We start from the raw sequence: 16,735 nt of genomic DNA, 5'->3' as shown, positions 1-16,735 counted from the left end.
ACTACCAGTTCTGGTGGAAGTTGACATCTGGCAGTCTACAATCGCTCTGCGCTGCTGGTAAACTCTGGATAACATGGTCAGTGTTGAATTCCACCTCGTGGGCACGTCGCACAACAGTCGGTGAGCGGGCAGTTGGAGGCGGCGCTGCGCTGCCCTGAGAGTGGCAGCATCTGGGCTGGACTTCCTGAAATGCGCACAGATGCGGCGCACCTTCGTGAGCAAATCAGACAGATTGGGGTATGTCTTGAGGAAACGCTGCACTATCAGATTTAACACATGGGCCAGGCATGGCACATGTGTCAGTCTGCCGAGTTGCAGAGCCGCCACCAGGTTACGGCCGTTGTCACACACAACCATTCCCGGCTTGAGGTTCAGCGGTGCCAGCCACAGATCAGTCTGCGCCGTGATGCCCTGTAATAGCTCTTGGGCGGTGTGCCTTTTGTCGCCTAGGCTCAGCAGTTTGAGCACCGCCTGCTGTCGCTTAGCGACGGCACTGCTGCTGTGCCTAGAGCTACCGACTGATGGCGCCGTGCCCACGGATGGTAGTTCGGAGGAGGAGGTGGAGGAGGGGTGGGAGGAGGAGGAGGCATAGTAGGCCTGAAACACCTGGACCGAGGTAGGCCCCGCAATCCTCGGCGTCGGCAGTATATGAGCAGCCCCAGGGTCAGACTCGGTCCCAGCCTCCACCAAGTTAACCCAATGTGCCGTCAGCGATATATAGTGGCCCTGCCCGGCAGCACTCGTCCACGTGTCCGTGGTCAGGTGGACCTTGTCAGAAACGGCGTTGGTCAGGGCACGGATGATGTTGTCTGACACGTGCTGGTGCAGGGCTGGGACGGCACATCGGGAAAAGTAGTGGCGGCTGGGGACCGAATACCGAGGGGCGGCCGCCGCCATGAGGTTGCGAAAGGCCTCGGTCTCTACTAGCCTATAGGGCAGCATCTCCAGGCTAAGCAATCTGGAGATGTGCACATTAAGGGCTTGGGCGTGCGGGTGGGTTGCACTATATTTGCGTTTCCGCTCCAGCGTCTGGGGTATGGAGAGCTGAACGCTGGTGGATGCTGTGGAGGATCGTGGAGGCGACGATGGGGTTTTTGTGCCAGGGTCCTGGGCAGGGGGCTGACTAGCAGCTGACACAGGGGAAGGAGCAGTGGTGTGCACGGCCGGAGGTGAACGGGCTTGTTGCCACTGAGTGGGGTGCTTAGCATTCATATGCCTGCGCATACTGGTGGTAGTTAAGCTAGTAGTGGTGGAACCCCTGCTGAGCCTGGTTTGGCAAATGTTGCACACCACAGTCCGTCGGTCATCCGGTGTTTCCTTAAAGAACCTCCACACTTCTGAAGATCTAGCCCTCGCCGCAAGAGCCCTCACCACGGGAGCTTCACTAGTTGACAGTGGCGCTGATGCACCAGCTCTGGCCCTGCCTCTCCGTCTGGCCCCACCACTGCCTCTTCCAACCTGTTCAGGTCGAGGACTCTCCTCCGTCTCAGAAGCACTGTGTTCACCCGGCCTCTCAACCCAGCTTGGGTCTGTCACCTCATCATCCTCCGATCCCTCAGTCTGCTCCCCCCTCGGACTTCCTGCCCTGACAACAACTTCCCCACTGTCTGACAACCGTGTCTCCTCATCGTCGGACACCTCTTTACACACTTCCACTACGTCAAGAAGGTCATCATCACCCACAGACTGTGACTGGTGGAAAACCTGGGCATCGGAAAATTGCTCAGCAGCAACCGGACAAGTGGTTTGTGACTGTGGGAAGGGTCCAGAAAACAGTTCCTCAGAGTATGCCGGTTCAAATGGCAAATTTTCCTGGGAGGGGGCAGACTGGGGGGGAGGAGGCTGAGGTGCAGGAGCTGGAGGAGTGGGGATTTCGGTGACATGGGTGGACTGCGTGGAAGACTGACTGGTGGTGGACAAATTGCTCGAAGCATTGTCAGCAATCCACGACATCACCTGTTCGCACTGTTCTGGCCTCAACAGTGCTCTACCACGAGTCCCAGTAACTTCAGACATGAACCTAGGGAGTGTAGCTCTGCGGCGTTCCCCTGCTCCCTCATCAGCAGGTGGTGTCTCACCCCGCCCAGGACCACGGCCTCTGACCCCTGCAGTAGTTGGACGCCCACGTCCCCGCCCTCGTCCTCTACCCCTAGCCCTGGGGTTAAACATTTTTAAAATGAGAGTTATAACTTTTTTTTTTTTTTACTTTTTTTTGTTTTTTTTTGTGTTTTTTTGTGTTTTTTGTTTTTTTTTGTGTTTTTTGTTTTTTTTTGAGTTTTTAGAACCAAACAATCCTATCCTATTGCTATGGCTATTTTCTAGCCAAGTATCAAAGGAAGCACACTACTATGCCAGATGAGATGACACTGAGTTAGTGCCTAATAGAAATCCAACCCCTACTGAATTTTCCCACTTCAGCCTTTGCTATGGATATGTGCGCCACTAAGCGCAGAACACAGCGGTCGCAAGTCTCACTACAAATTGCTCAGAATTGGCAAGTACATGCACTGCAGAAACTACAGCCACCAGCAGATCAACCAGAAATCAAATATATAGAACGCTACTGTAGGCTTCAAGAAGCTATTTGTATTCTCCTATGGCTATTTTCTAGCCAAGTATCAAAGGAAGCACACTACTATGCCAGATGAGATGACACTGAGTTAGTGCCTAATAGAAATCCAACCCCTACTGAATTTTCCCACTTCGGCCTTTGCTATGGATATGTGCGCCACTAAGCGCAGAACACAGCGGTCGCAAGTCTCACTACAAATTGCTCAGAATTGGCAAGTACATGCACTGCAGAAACTACAGCCACCAGCAGATCAACCAGAAATCAAATATATAGAACGCTACTGTAGGCTTCAAGAAGCTATTTGTATTCTCCTATGGCTATTTTCTAGCCAAGTATCAAAGGAAGCACACTACTATGCCAGATGAGATGACACTGAGTTAGTGCCTAATAGAAATCCAACCCCTACTGAATTTTCCCACTTCGGTCTTTGCAATGGATATGTGCGCCACTAAGCGCAGAACACAGCGGTCGCAAGTCTCACTACAAATTGCTCAGAATTGGCAAGTACATGCACTGCAGAAACTACAGCCACCAGCAGATCAACCAGAAATCAAATATATAGAACGCTACTGTAGGCTTCAAGAAGCTATTTGTATTCTCCTATGGCTATTTTCTAGCCAAGTATCAAAGGAAGCACACTACTATGCCAGATGAGATGACACTGAGTTAGTGCCTAATAGAAATCCAACCCCTACTGAATTTTCCCACTTCGGCCTTTGCTATGGATATGTGCGCCACTAAGCGCAGAACACAGCGGTCGCAAGTCTCACTACAAATTGCTCAGAATTGGCAAGTACATGCACTGCAGAAAGTACAGCCACCAGCAGATCAACCAGAAATCAAATATATAGAACGCTACAGTAGGCTTCAAGAAGCTATTTGTATTCTCCTATGGCTATTTTCTAGCCAAGTATCAAAGGAAGCACACTACTATGCCAGATGAGATGACACTGAGTTAGTGCCTAATAGAAATCCAACCCCTACTGAATTTTCCCACTTCAGCCTTTGCTATGGATATGTGCGCCACTAAGCGCAGAACACAGCGGTCGCAAGTCTCACTACAAATTGCTCAGAATTGGCAAGTACATGCACTGCAGAAACTAAAGCCACCAGCAGATCAACCAGAAATCAAATATATAGAACGCTACTGTAGGCTTCAAGAAGCTATTTGTATTCTCCTATGGCTATTTTCTAGCCAAGTATCAAAGGAAGCACACTACTATGCCAGATGAGATGACACTGAGTTATTGCCTAATAGAAATCCAACCCCTACTGAATTTTCCCACTTCGGCCTTTGCTATGGATATGTGTGCCACTAAGAGCTAAACACAACGGTAGCAAGTCCCCCTGCTAATTCCTCACAAAATGGTAATAGATGCAAATTAAAATAAAAAAAGTAGAACGTTATTGTAGCCCTAAGAAGGGCTGTTGGGTTCTTTGAGAATCACTCCTGCCTAACAGTAAGCTAATAGAACACCCTAACGCTTTCCCTGACCAGCAGCAGCTCTCTCCCTAGCGGCATCCAGAGACAGAATGATCCGAGCAGCGCGGCCAGCGGCTAGTCTATCCCAGGGTCACCTGATCTGGCCAGCCAACCACTGCTATCGACGTGTAAGGGTACCACGTCATGCTGGGTGGAGTGCAGAGTCTCCTGGCTTGTGATTGGCTCTGTTTCTGGCCGCCAAAAAGCAAAACGGCGGGAGCTGCCATTTTCTCGAGCGGGCGAAGTATTCGTCCGAGTAACGAGCAGTTTCGAGTACCCTAATGCTCGACCGAGCATCAAGCTCGGACGAGCATGTTCGCTCATCTCTAGTCATTAAACCCCATTCTGTATATGTTCCATCATAAAACAATAAAAGAATATAAAAGGGATTTTATTCTCTCATATGCCTTTGTAGTGGATGTAACTTTTACTAATGAATCCTTTAATTTGTTTAGTGTTACCATCAAGGGTAATTAGTAGAGATGAGCGAGTATACTCGTCCGAGCTTGATGCTCGTTCGAGTATTAAGGTACTCGAAACGGCTCGTTGCTCGGACGAGTATTTCCCCTGCTCGAGATCGAGCATTTAATTAAACAAACACAGTGAAGAACAATGAAGAATAGAATAAAAACAGTGAACACAGTGAACACAGGATCATTTAAGTGAAGAACACAGTGAAGAATAGAGTACAGATGTTCGGCACATCTGCTTACTTGTCGGAAGATACACGCGGAACGGCAGCAGGGAGACATCGCGCACCAGGGAGACATCGGGCGCAGCAGAGACACATCGGGCGCACCAGGGAGACATCGGGCGCAGCAGAGACACATCGGGCGCAGCAGAGACACATCGGGCGCAGCAGAGACACATCTGGCGCAGCAGAGACACATCGGGCGCAGCAGGGAGACATCGGGCGCAGCAGGAAGACATCGCACGCAGCAGGGAGACATCGGGCTGCAGGGAGACATCGGGGAGACTTCAGTGGAAGAAGAGGAGCGGATCCCGGGACAGCGTATCACCCCGACAAGTAAGCAGATGTGCCGAACATCTGCAATCTATTCTTCACTGTGTTTTTCACTTAAATGATCCTGTGTTCACTGTTTTTATTCTATTCTTCACTGTTCTTCACATCTGCTAACTTGTCGGGAGATAATATACGCGCGGAGCAGTGAAGAATAGATTGCAGATGTTTGCATACATCTGATAACTTATCAGAAGACATTCTTTTTCAATTAAATAACACATTTTATTCCTGAACCATGGTCCCTTTGAAAAATGCTCGAGTCTCCCATTGACTTCAATGGGGCTCGTTATTCGAGACGAGCACTCGAGCATCTGGAAAAGTTCGTCTCGAATAACGAGCACTCGAGCATTTTAGTGCTCGCTCATCTCTAATTATCAGACAACAGAAAATGTGTAAATTATATAAACAAAAAAAGTTTTGTATTGTCTAATTATATAAATACACGCTGTAGATAAGGTTAAAGTGGCATGATGGTGCAAGTTTTAAATTAATGTAATTTGTTCTGAATAAAACAGTGTACATTATCTTAAGGGGAATCGTTTTATATGTGTGTATGACATCAGGTTATGACGGTCATATTTTAAGGGAAAATCAGTGATCAGTTTGTGGGTTTAAATTGTAACATTTAGATCATTTAGAGGGGTTGTCCACTTTGATCTATAATTTGTACACTGTAAAGTATAAAGTGCCCCCTACTAGGAAGCCTAATGTCTGGTCAGAAGAATGATGTGGCCAGTATCAACAGAGGTTGGGGTGGTCTCAGGTGCAACTTTAATGCTGAAGTGGACAAGAGCCTTCAACCGAAACCATTTCTCCCGTGTGAACATGTCTTACCGTGTCCCGCAATACACTTTCTAGTGGGTTCCAGCTTTAATTGACCTGGGAGGTCTCAGTTGTGGCCCCTCCTAGGAAGCTTAATTTCTAGTCAGATGAATGCTGTGATCAGCCTCAACAGAGGTTGCAGTAGTTTTAGGTGGAACTCTAATTATGAAGTAGACCAGGACCTTCCACTGGACCACTTCTCCTGAGTGAACATGGCTTAAGGTGTCCCTCAACCAAATTTCTATTGGGCTCCACCTGTTAATGACCTTGGAGGTTTCAGTTGTGACCATAATCCAGGGATGCACAGGTTCCCTGCCACTTGATTTAAAGAAAATTTACCACCAGGATCAAGTTTATAAACCAAGCCCCCTTATCTTTTTTTAGCTTTTGCATATTTTTTAAAGCTTATGTCTATAAAAGTAAGAGTATACAAAAGCTCAAAGAAGAGCAGAACCTGACAGAGGGCCCACACACCAACATGGAAGAGTGCTTGGTTTATAATCCTTGATCCTGGTGGTAGATTTCCTTTAAATCAACCTTTCTATCCCTGGATTATGGTCACAACTGAGACCTCAAACACAACGAGCTTCCGGTCCAGGATGTGCCCAGCTCCTCCTATCCGTCCCTATCTCTCAGCGTTGTAAGCGCTGAGAGATGGTGTCGGATAAGAGCTTCCAGCCGTCCGGAAGCTCCCTGTGTGCCTGGCGCCGGACGAGGCAAGTAGATGTTTGTTATGTTTAACTAGCCCACCCCAGCCCGGGCCTCAGTTATTTTTAAAACCCGGATAACCCCTTTAATGTGAACTCTACTTAGGAATATGTGGCCAAATTGCTTTAGGTGCTAGGGAGGGGCTGAGAATGAGATTCCTCTTAAAAAGTAGACCCCACATGACAGCAGACAGGAGACTAAGAACTGCCCCCCTGCCATCCCTTGGGGTAGACATAACACCCTGGATGGGTTTTGCAGAGACAGTTCCTTTAAGGGAGACTTCTTACAACTCCTATCTTGCCATCAGCATGTTCTCATTGTTCTTACACTCCAGTTGCCATTTCAATGTCACTTCTGTGTCAAGTATTTCCTCTTCCAGCAAATATGCAAGAAATGAGCAAAATCGGCAAAGTAGAAACATAACTGCAACTTGTTCCGTCTGCTGGCGGCTCTCTAGAAGTAACGCTGCTTGGATGTTTTCCAGAGCAATAAGTGAAGGCAGTTTTGGAAGTGAAATTGCATTTTTTTTTGTATTGAACCCAAATGTCCTATCTCTAATGTACAAGCTGTAAAATAGCCTTTGAAGAATCGGGTTTGATTCCTGTTTACCAATAGAACATGATTCATAACTTTTCACAAATCCGTCTCGCAATGTTTCATTACCAGCACATTTCCAAGTCAGAGGTTAAAATGTCCCTGTGGTTGGCGGGAAGGACTTAGCCTAAATACGGTGTTAACTCCTTTCTGGCTTTTCCTGGAGATGTAACAAGAATGTATATGTGTATTCAGGGCCAGCTCCAGGTTGCAGTAGGCCCCTGGGCGACAGAACCTCGGTGGGCCCCATTGCAGTGAACTCAGAAACTAAAACAGTCCCTAGTTCCCTAGTTTCATGATGCCAAACAGCCTCCTCATGGTTATTTTATATACCCCCACCACTCACCCCCTATGGATTCATTAGACACAGCCCCCCTTAACCCCATGGATTACTTATGTACAACCTTAGGTGGCCCCCCCCAGCAGCTCTGGGTCCCCGGCATCTCTCCAGGTACGCCCAGTGCTGGCGCCACCCCTGTGTATATTTACTTATTGATGTTGAAGGAGTCTGGAGACACAAGGGGGAGAATTTATCATGGGTTATACTACAATTTATTGGTGGACAAAGTCGACAAAGTCCAGGTACACGGTCAGTAATTGCAATTTGCAATACACACAAGTCAAATGGTGCGGGGAGGGTGCATAGAGAGCTTGTGGACTTGTGTAGAATTTCCCCGGGCACATGTCCAGGGGTTCTACTTTGTATATCTGATGCATCGCGTCTCAGCAAAGGAAGTGTCATGACCGGCGCACAACGCTTCCAATCACGGTAAATCCTGCTACAATGTCTCTTAAGTCCCGCCCATCAAGAAGGCCACACCCACATCATCATCAGAGCAGTAGCACTTTGAAACTTACTGTAACAGGAAGTTTAAAGGGCTAATACAATGTCCAGGTTCAGGAGAGCCTGGGATTTTTTTTATTAAAAACAAAAATATCCCACGTTTTCTGCCATTGTATACAGCGGATACTAGGGCCAGCAGTAGCTTATGGATTTATTTATGATTCTACTATATCTTCCGATAATTCTATTTATATATATATATATACCGTATATATTTATTTTGTGTAATTATTGTTTCAATATTTTACAAAACAGTGACTGTTGCTGATCAATGTAAATTGCTTAAAGGGTTTTCCCCTTCATGTTTGGTCATCTACCCTACAATTATTTTGGGGATCACTGGTTTGTCTATGCTGCCTACTTTCTGGGCCACTTTCCAACTTTATCTCCCACTGCCTTCTCACATGAAGATGTCGCTGATCACAAAAGCATCACTGTTGATGGACATGATGCAGAAGCTCCAAGATCACTTTCTGGAGGGGGGACCATACTGAAATTTGGGGACTGGTTCACAATTAGGAATGGAAAACCCATTTAAAGGAAATCTACCATCACAATCTAACATGACAAACCAGGGACATTACTCATAGATCCAGGCACTGTTACTGTGGTATCTTCTTATATGTGTTATCCATGGCCTCCTTCATTCTAAAATCAACTTTTACAATTATGCTAATGAATTAGAAGTGCCCCCAGAGGGTGTTACCAGAGCCCCCTGTACTGTATCTTTACAGACTCTCTGCAGGAGAGCAGGGGGTGAGACAGTGTATCATCCTGTGAATCTGCAGCATAAAGGGGCTCTGGTTACATCCCCGAAAACCCTTTAGGCTTATTTAAAAGTTGATTTTACAAGGAAGGAGGCCATGGATAACAAATATAAGACAATTACCACAATCCCGCTGCCGTGATGTATTTTGATGGGAATTTTCTCTATTATTTTTTAGTATTAGCATCAGGTAAATCTCAGAATTGGTTGGGTAAAATATCCAACAGCATACAAGAAGAGGGTGACTTAAGGACGCGCATGTTTACGTCTTAGGTGGAGTATTGTAAAGCAGAAACTCTATTATATTTTTGGTTTTTTAGTGGCAAGACATTTGCGCCTTACGTTTTTTTTTTGCAGAATCCGATTAATATGAGCGAGGGTTAACCTGTCATAGTCTGTTCCCACTGACTCCAGAGGAGAGGGTGAAGGCGATTTGTTTAATAATGGATTCAAAGAAATTCATAATTTATGGCGTATTTTAATAAAAGGGGACATATTAATATTAATGTTCCAATCTGCAGCTCGGAATTGATGAGGTCTGTCTCTTTCTTCCAGTGAACCTGGTGTCTGAAGCTGAGCAGAGGGTCGTGTTTATCACTGCTCGAGTGCACCCGGGGGAGACGCCATCTTCCTTTGTATGTCAGGGTGAGTGACTGTCAGTTTCATACTCCCTGCAGGTAATCAAGACAAGAGGCTTCCGGGGTGAGAAACTTAATACTTTTCATGGCAGATGTGATCAACTTTGGGATGTGAGAAGTCACTGACCAGGATGTGGTCTCCTCTAACACGGTCATATATCAGCGACAATTAATCTTAAATTAAACGGCAACTACTCTCTTTTTTTGCCACTACTGTTTTTTTAATATCAAAATAATGTTTACGTATACAGGCGGTCCCCTGCTTAAGAACACTCGACTTACATACGACCCCTAGTTACAAAAGGACCTCTGGATGTTGGTAATTACTGTACTTTAGCCTTGGGCTACAATAATCAGCTGTAACAGTTATCATAGGCGTCTGTAATTAAGCTTTAGTGTTAATCCTGGTTTGACCCAAAAAAATTTGGCTTGGGCTACAATTGTAAAATATACAGTTCTGACTTACATACAAATTCAACTTAAAAACAAACCTACAGACCCTATCTTGTACGTAACCCGGGGACTGCCTGTATATTTATATAACTGTAGCAAGAGACTGTTATTAAGCCTGAATTCAATGTATAATCTGTATGCAGCGATTTCTGAAGCTCCCTCTAGTGGTGGCTGCATGCACCCAGTGTGTTGTGTTTTACTTGGATGTACATGCAAGAAAGAAATAAAGCACAAATGCAAGATAAAGGGATGTAACTTGAGGGAGTGCAGTTGCACCCAGTAGAAGTAATCCAGCACATTGGAGCTGTTCATTGTTTTTTTTTAAATCCAGGACCACCCCTTTAAGGTCAAAATCTCCTCAGCAATTATATGAACGTAAATGCCTATAAAATGTTCACAGGGGCCAGGTTGACAAAAAAATAATAAATACTTACCCCACTCCAGATTCTAGTTGTCATGTCACTGTGGAACCTCATATTTTTGGTCCTGAGTCCAGTCACAAGCTCCAGGGGGTACAGTAGCCACTTCTGTGGCCTCCTCTGACCACAGGACATCAATTCTTTTTTTCTGTAGACTTCACATCCTTTATTTTCCTGGTCCGAGGAGGTATTATGTCCCCCTTAAAAGTCTGAGCCAAGAAGTGCAGGAGTGATTCGGGAACTGGGAGCCGGAGCAGCTGCCCCATTGGGTTTTAAAGGGTTTTAAATAGAGATGAGCGAACATGCTCGTCCGAGCTTGATGCTCGGTCGAGCATTAGGGTACTCGAGACGGCTCGTTGCTCGGACGAGTATTTCCCCTGCTCGAGATCGAGCATTTAATTAAAAAAAACACAGTGAAGAACAATGAAGAATAGAATAAAAACAGTGAACACAGGATCATTTAAGATAAAAACACAGTGCAGAACACAGTGCAGAATAGATTACAGATGTTCGGCACATCTGCTTACTTGTCGGGAGATACGCGCGGAACGGCGCGAACAAAATAGCATGTGAAGAACAATATATATGTGTGAAGAACACATTGCAGATGTATTTAAACATCTGCAATGTGTTCTTCACACACATATATATTGTTCTTCACATGCTATTTTGTTCGCGCCGTTCCGCGCGTATCTCCCGACAAGTAAGCAGATGTGCCGAACATCTGTAATCTATTCTGCACTGTGTTCTGCACTGTGTTTTTATCTTAAATGATCCTGTGTTCACTGTGTTCACTGTGTTCACTGTTTTTATTCTATTCTTCACTGTTCTTTACATCTGCTAACTTGTCGGGAGATAATATACGCGCGGAACAGTGAAGAATAGATCGCAGATGTTTGCAAATTATCAGAAGACATTATTTTTCAATTAAATAACACATTTTATTCCTGAACCATGGTCCCTTTGAAAAATGCTCGGGTCTCCCATTGACTTCAATGGGGCTCGTTACTCGAAACGAGCACTCGAGCATCTGGAAATGTTCGGCTCGAGTAACGAGCACCCGAGCATTTTAGTGCTCGCTCATCTCTAGTTTTAAACATGTCACATGACCACAGCTGAAAAATATTTTGTTCCTATGCCCAGAAAATGAACTTTGTAAGACTACCTGCTTGAAGGAGCAGCAAGTCACAAGGGCATGTGCTATTCATGCGAGTCACTGTATCTCCCCCCTCCCCCCTCCCCACTGCTGGGAAGTCCCTCTTCCCCCTTCCTTTTGCTGATGAGCTGTCCTCTGCTCTATCGATGGGAAGGGGGAAGGGAAGACATGAAGTGAGAGTGACACTGCCTCAAACGAATAACATATGCCCCTTGTGACTTGCTGATCCTTTAACAGGGTGCCAGGTAGGCTTGCAAAGGTAATTTTCTGGGGATAGGAACTATGGATTTTTTAGCTAAAATCAGTGTGGGCACAAGTCTGTATAGTGCTATAGAAACTTACCAATAGGCTTATTAGTGAAATCTAGTAAAAGGTTCCCTGGAAAGGTTTGCCTAGAAAACCTCTTTAAATCTTCCTACGTATTAGTGTTTCTCCAGCCAGTGTACTGGAGGTTCATCCCTGTCCTTGGTTCTAAATAGGATACTTTGTGTAAGATATTGATTTGTTTCAATACAACCGTGGTCCACAAGTCTTGTAGGCTACATCTCAATTAAGCAGTGATCATTTTGGTAAGGAGGGTCAAGGAAACTGTTCCCATTACCACCAGGATGAAGGATTGTAAACCAGGCACACTGACCTACTGCTGTATGACCCATCTGACAGGATCTGCTCTTCTTTTAGCTTCTTATATTTACAGAAAAAAAAGCTTTTAAAATTATGCAAGTGAGCCGGAGGGGCTCCTGGCTGCTAATGTTAATGGACACTCACCAGTATGTCAGTGTGCTTGGTTTACAATCCTGCATCCTGGTGGTAGATGTCCTTTAAAGCCAGGTTTAACCCCTTAACGCTCTGCGCCATAGCTCTACGGCGCAGAGGTATAAGGGATGTATGAAGAGGGCTCACGGGCTGAGTCCTCTTCATACGGAGGTGGGGGGTTTTGCACTTTGCACAAAACCCCCACCGCTAATAACCGCGGTCGGTGCTTGCACCGATCGCGGCTATTAACCCTCTCAACGCCGCCGGCAAAGTCGCCGGCGGCGTTTAAAAGACGGCGGCGCCGCCATCTTTTTTCCGATCGCCGCGCCCCGAACGTCATCGGGGGGCGGCGAATGGTTACCATGGTAGCCTCGGGTCTTCTTTTGACACGAGGCTACATGGCTTATGCAGGTTCGTTACAATGAGCCAGTGGCTCATTGTAATGTATGACCTGCAAAAATGCCATATATTGCAATACTGTAGTATTGCAGTATATGGTAGGAGCGATCTGACCATCTAGGGCAGTGATGGCGAACCTTTTAGAGACCGAGTGCCCAAACTACAACCGAAATCCACTCATTTACCAGTGCCAGCATGAAATTTTAAATAGTAACTTATTGCTACCTGTTCTTTCACATCTTTCAATTGTATTGGCAGTCTGAGGCTACCGGTTCAAAGAAGGAGGGAAAATTCAGACTATCATTGTAGCTTCTCTCCAGGGTCTATCTGTAAATGAACAATGGTCGGGTCCAGCAGGATGACCTCCAAATTTAATGCAGTTCTGTCAAAACCTTCTCACTTTTCCTGCAGTTCCAAACAGCCAACAAAGTGTCGAATAGCACTGAGAGCAGCATCTCTTAATTTGCCTGGGACTGCAGGAAGATTCAGTGTTTGGTGAACTCTGTCCTGGGGTGAAGGCCTGAGTGCCCATAGAAAGAGCTCGGAGTGCCACCTCGGGCACCCGTGCCATAGGTTCGCCACCACTGATCTAGGGTTAATGTACCCTAGATGGTCTAAAAAATAGTGGAAAAAAAAAGAAAAAAAAAAGTTTAAAAAATAAAAAAAATTAATAAAATATTAAAAGTTCAAATCACCCCCCTTTCCCTAGAACGGATATAAAACATAATAAACAGTAAAAATCACAGACACATTAGGTATCGCCGCGTCCCAAAATGCCCGATCTATCAAAATATAAAAACGGTTACGGCCGGCGGTGACCTCCGAGGCAGGAAATGGCGCCCAAATGTCCGAAATGCGACTTTTACACCTTTTTACATAACATAAAAAATGAAATAAAAAATGATCAAAATGTCGCACAGACCTCAAAATGGTAGCAATGAAAACGTTGCCTCATTTCGCAAAAAATGACCCATCACACATCTCTATGCGCCAAAGTATGAAAAAGTTATTAGCGTCAGGAGATGGCAAAAAAATGTTTTTCTTTTTTGTACACATTCGTTTAATATTTGAAAATGTATTAAAACACAATAAAACCTGTATAAATTTGGTATCACAGCGATCGCACCGAACCAAAGAATAAAGTAGGTGTGTTATTTGGAGCAAAGAGTGAAAGTCGTAAAAACTGAGCCCACAAGAACGTGACGTGCGTTTTTTTTTAAATTTTTCCACATTTGGAATTTTTTTCCAGCTTCGCAGTACACGGCATGTTAAAATAAATAACATTACGGGAAAGTAAAATTTGTTACGCACAAAATAAGCCCTCACACAGGTCTGTACACGGAAAAATGAAAAAGTTATGAATTTTTGAAGTTGGAGAGCGAGAAATGAGTCAAATTGTATATTTCATCGGAAACCTGTATGACCGTATATATTATAGTCCAGCGCTGTATTAAACATTCTGCAGGGTTCAGAGCTGAAGTTCCTACCATCCAAGTGAAGATGCTACATGGAGAATAGAGAATTCCTTCCTGCCCCATTCTCTGACTTGGTTCAGGCCTTAAGAGCTGGATGGTGTTTATATTATGTATGGAACCTCAAGTTATCCCATATAGATGACCCCAAAATAATCTCTTTATATAGCATATTATGCAAATATATCATTACCCTATAGACTCAAGTATGAATATCCCTTCAAATATATGTTTTTTTATATATTTCTGTAGGTAATTTAGCACAGATTGTCCCATTAGTGATATAATAATAATAATAATAATAATAATAATAATAAAATAAAGAGTTTCATGTCTCATTTAACAGAGAACCAAACACAAGTTTTATCTCGTTCAGTCCCAGGGTGATGATATCAATCAGTAGGCAAGAAAACCTGCCGAGTATAAGGGGCCCATTCCGGGACCCACTTAAGGGCCCTTTAAAATTTCAATGATAGCAAAGGGGAAGCTGTGTGCTATTTATTGTCTATTTTCTGTAAGTCTTTGTCACCGGAACTGAATATAATATGTAATCTAAAGTCCCCAGATGAAGATCCTTGTGACCAGCAGCATCAATGATTTCTGTTCTTCCAAAATTTCACACATGGGGCAAAAACATATCAATAAACTTCAATAGCCGAGGCCCTTTAAAGTGACTGGTATAAGAATCCAGAGGGAGGTAAATCTCGTTTCTTGTGTTACTTACTTTTGTAAAACACCAACTGCTGCTGGACACCAATATGTCCTGACAACCCCCTATAAAGCCCAGTCTGAGCCACAAAAAATCAACGTAAAAGATGGCGCGACCACAGATACTTTTGGACGGTCTGGCACCACCAAGCCAAAATACTGGGCTCTGTAAGGTTTTCCAGAATTCCTGAAAAACCCCTTTAAGCCTGTATCTTATTTTAAAACATTGTAAAAAATTTTCCGAAATCTTTGAGGTTACGCGGTGGACAGCATTCACATGGGATCCCGTCCGTTTACCGATCTCCCCCAGAGTATGGAAAAAACTTTTTGAGTAAGAACTGCCTGCGGTGACAGCAAACCTTGGTATTTTAGAGATAATTCTACTGTTAATTAGTTCCATGCCCTATATAACGATGTAAGACTGCGGCTAGACTATTATCTGGAGTATCTTGTTTGTTAAATGCAGTTTTCCCAAAATCGGAGGTTAAGGGCACCGGCTCCATTCAGCAACTTTGCAACTCGATGATTGGAACGTAATTAATTTGGAATGTCTGTATATTTTGGATTAAACATTTATGGGCATTTATATGCTAATTAAGTATTACAAACTGTAAACATGCCGAAATATTCATTTGTACATAACTTAGCATCAGATTTTTTTCTTCCCAGAGATATCAGAGGCTTAGCGTACACTGGTCTCAAGTGGCCCCCGAAACTAATTATTTTTTGTTTTCTTCATATCATTTTTTTTTTTATCCTTCACCAAGACAAGAGGGAAGTCAGCAATGGTATTAATTTTGCCGGTGAATTGAATGCGACAATGGATTCTTCGTTGTGATAGGATTTTTAACTATTTGTGGCCCTTTTTGTTTTTCCTACTAAATTGCTACTACACAACACTATCCGATTGAAAATTTGTATCATTTTTTTTTTTTTTTTTGCCAATTGGTTTCTGATTGGTCAACAGTAGTGGGTTATAATATGGGTGGTGCAGCCACCCAGGGTCCAAGGCTCCCAGGGAGACACACAAACCATCCACCAAGTTTTATATTACAATAATTGTCATACATGTGTACCAGCTCTTCACACTCATAGGTGGTCATTTACTAAGGGCCCGAATCCCGTTTTTCCATCGGGTTTCCCGAATATTACCGTTTTGCACAAAATTGCCCCAGGTTTTTTGGCGCACGCGATCGGATTGTGGCGCATCGGCGCCGGCATGCACACGGCGGAAATGGGGGGGCGTGGCCATCGGAAAACTGACGTATTTAAAAAAAAATGTTCACGTACTTACCTGAACCCAGGAATAGCTTAGTGAACTCTAGTGAACTCCGACGGACTTCAGTGCAGCAGCGACACCTGGTGGACATCGGGTGCACTACCTTAGTGAATCGCTGGAAGACCTGAATCAGTGCCGGAGAACCCGCCGCTGGATTGCGAATGGACCAGGTAAGTAAATCTGCCCCATAGTGTCAGACTGGGGTTACTTGGCCCCATAAGATAAATTAATTGTGGAAACTCATCTTCCATTAACTCCTTGTTGTCTAATAAAGAACCTCTGAAGCCCATTATTGTATTACAACCTGGAACCAATTTTGTGTATCAGTCCAGGCCTCAACACACATGTATACAAAAGGTCTTTAAACTGCATAACTGAAAGCCGAAAGTAGTGCCCCTCCTTTCCCAAAAAGTTTTGGTACAATATGTAGTCAGAATAGTTCAACATTAAAAAAGGAGACTTGCAGGTTACCCAAGGGCTCTTGGTTGTTTTGATCTGCCCCGGTGGTCAACCATCCACCGCTGTAGAAACATACAGATGTGTCCATCCTTACCTTAGCCTGAATTTGCTTATAGAATTTAATTTCTCATGAAAAATTATAATAAGTGACAGAATCCAGATGGGGAGTAGCCACAGAAGTGA

At 44.5% G+C, this 16,735-nt stretch overlaps 1 protein-coding gene across 1 annotated transcript in view; it reads left to right on the top strand.

Annotated features, from left to right (window-relative positions):
• AGBL4 (AGBL carboxypeptidase 4) overlaps nucleotides 1-16,735 on the top strand; it is a 1,134,440-nt gene that overhangs the window by 882,149 nt on the left and 235,556 nt on the right. The window contains exon 7 of the mRNA XM_072127046.1: nucleotides 9,369-9,458. Coding sequence (XP_071983147.1) covers nucleotides 9,369-9,458 — 90 coding nt within the window. The remainder of the gene's footprint in view (nucleotides 1-9,368; nucleotides 9,459-16,735) is intronic.

Source organism: Engystomops pustulosus, chromosome 10 (genome assembly GCF_040894005.1).
Source record: "Engystomops pustulosus chromosome 10, aEngPut4.maternal, whole genome shotgun sequence".
Lineage (NCBI taxonomy): Eukaryota > Metazoa > Chordata > Amphibia > Anura > Leptodactylidae > Engystomops > Engystomops pustulosus.
Note: the sequence above shows the minus strand (reverse complement) of the source record. Positions and strands in the feature narration are given on the sequence as shown.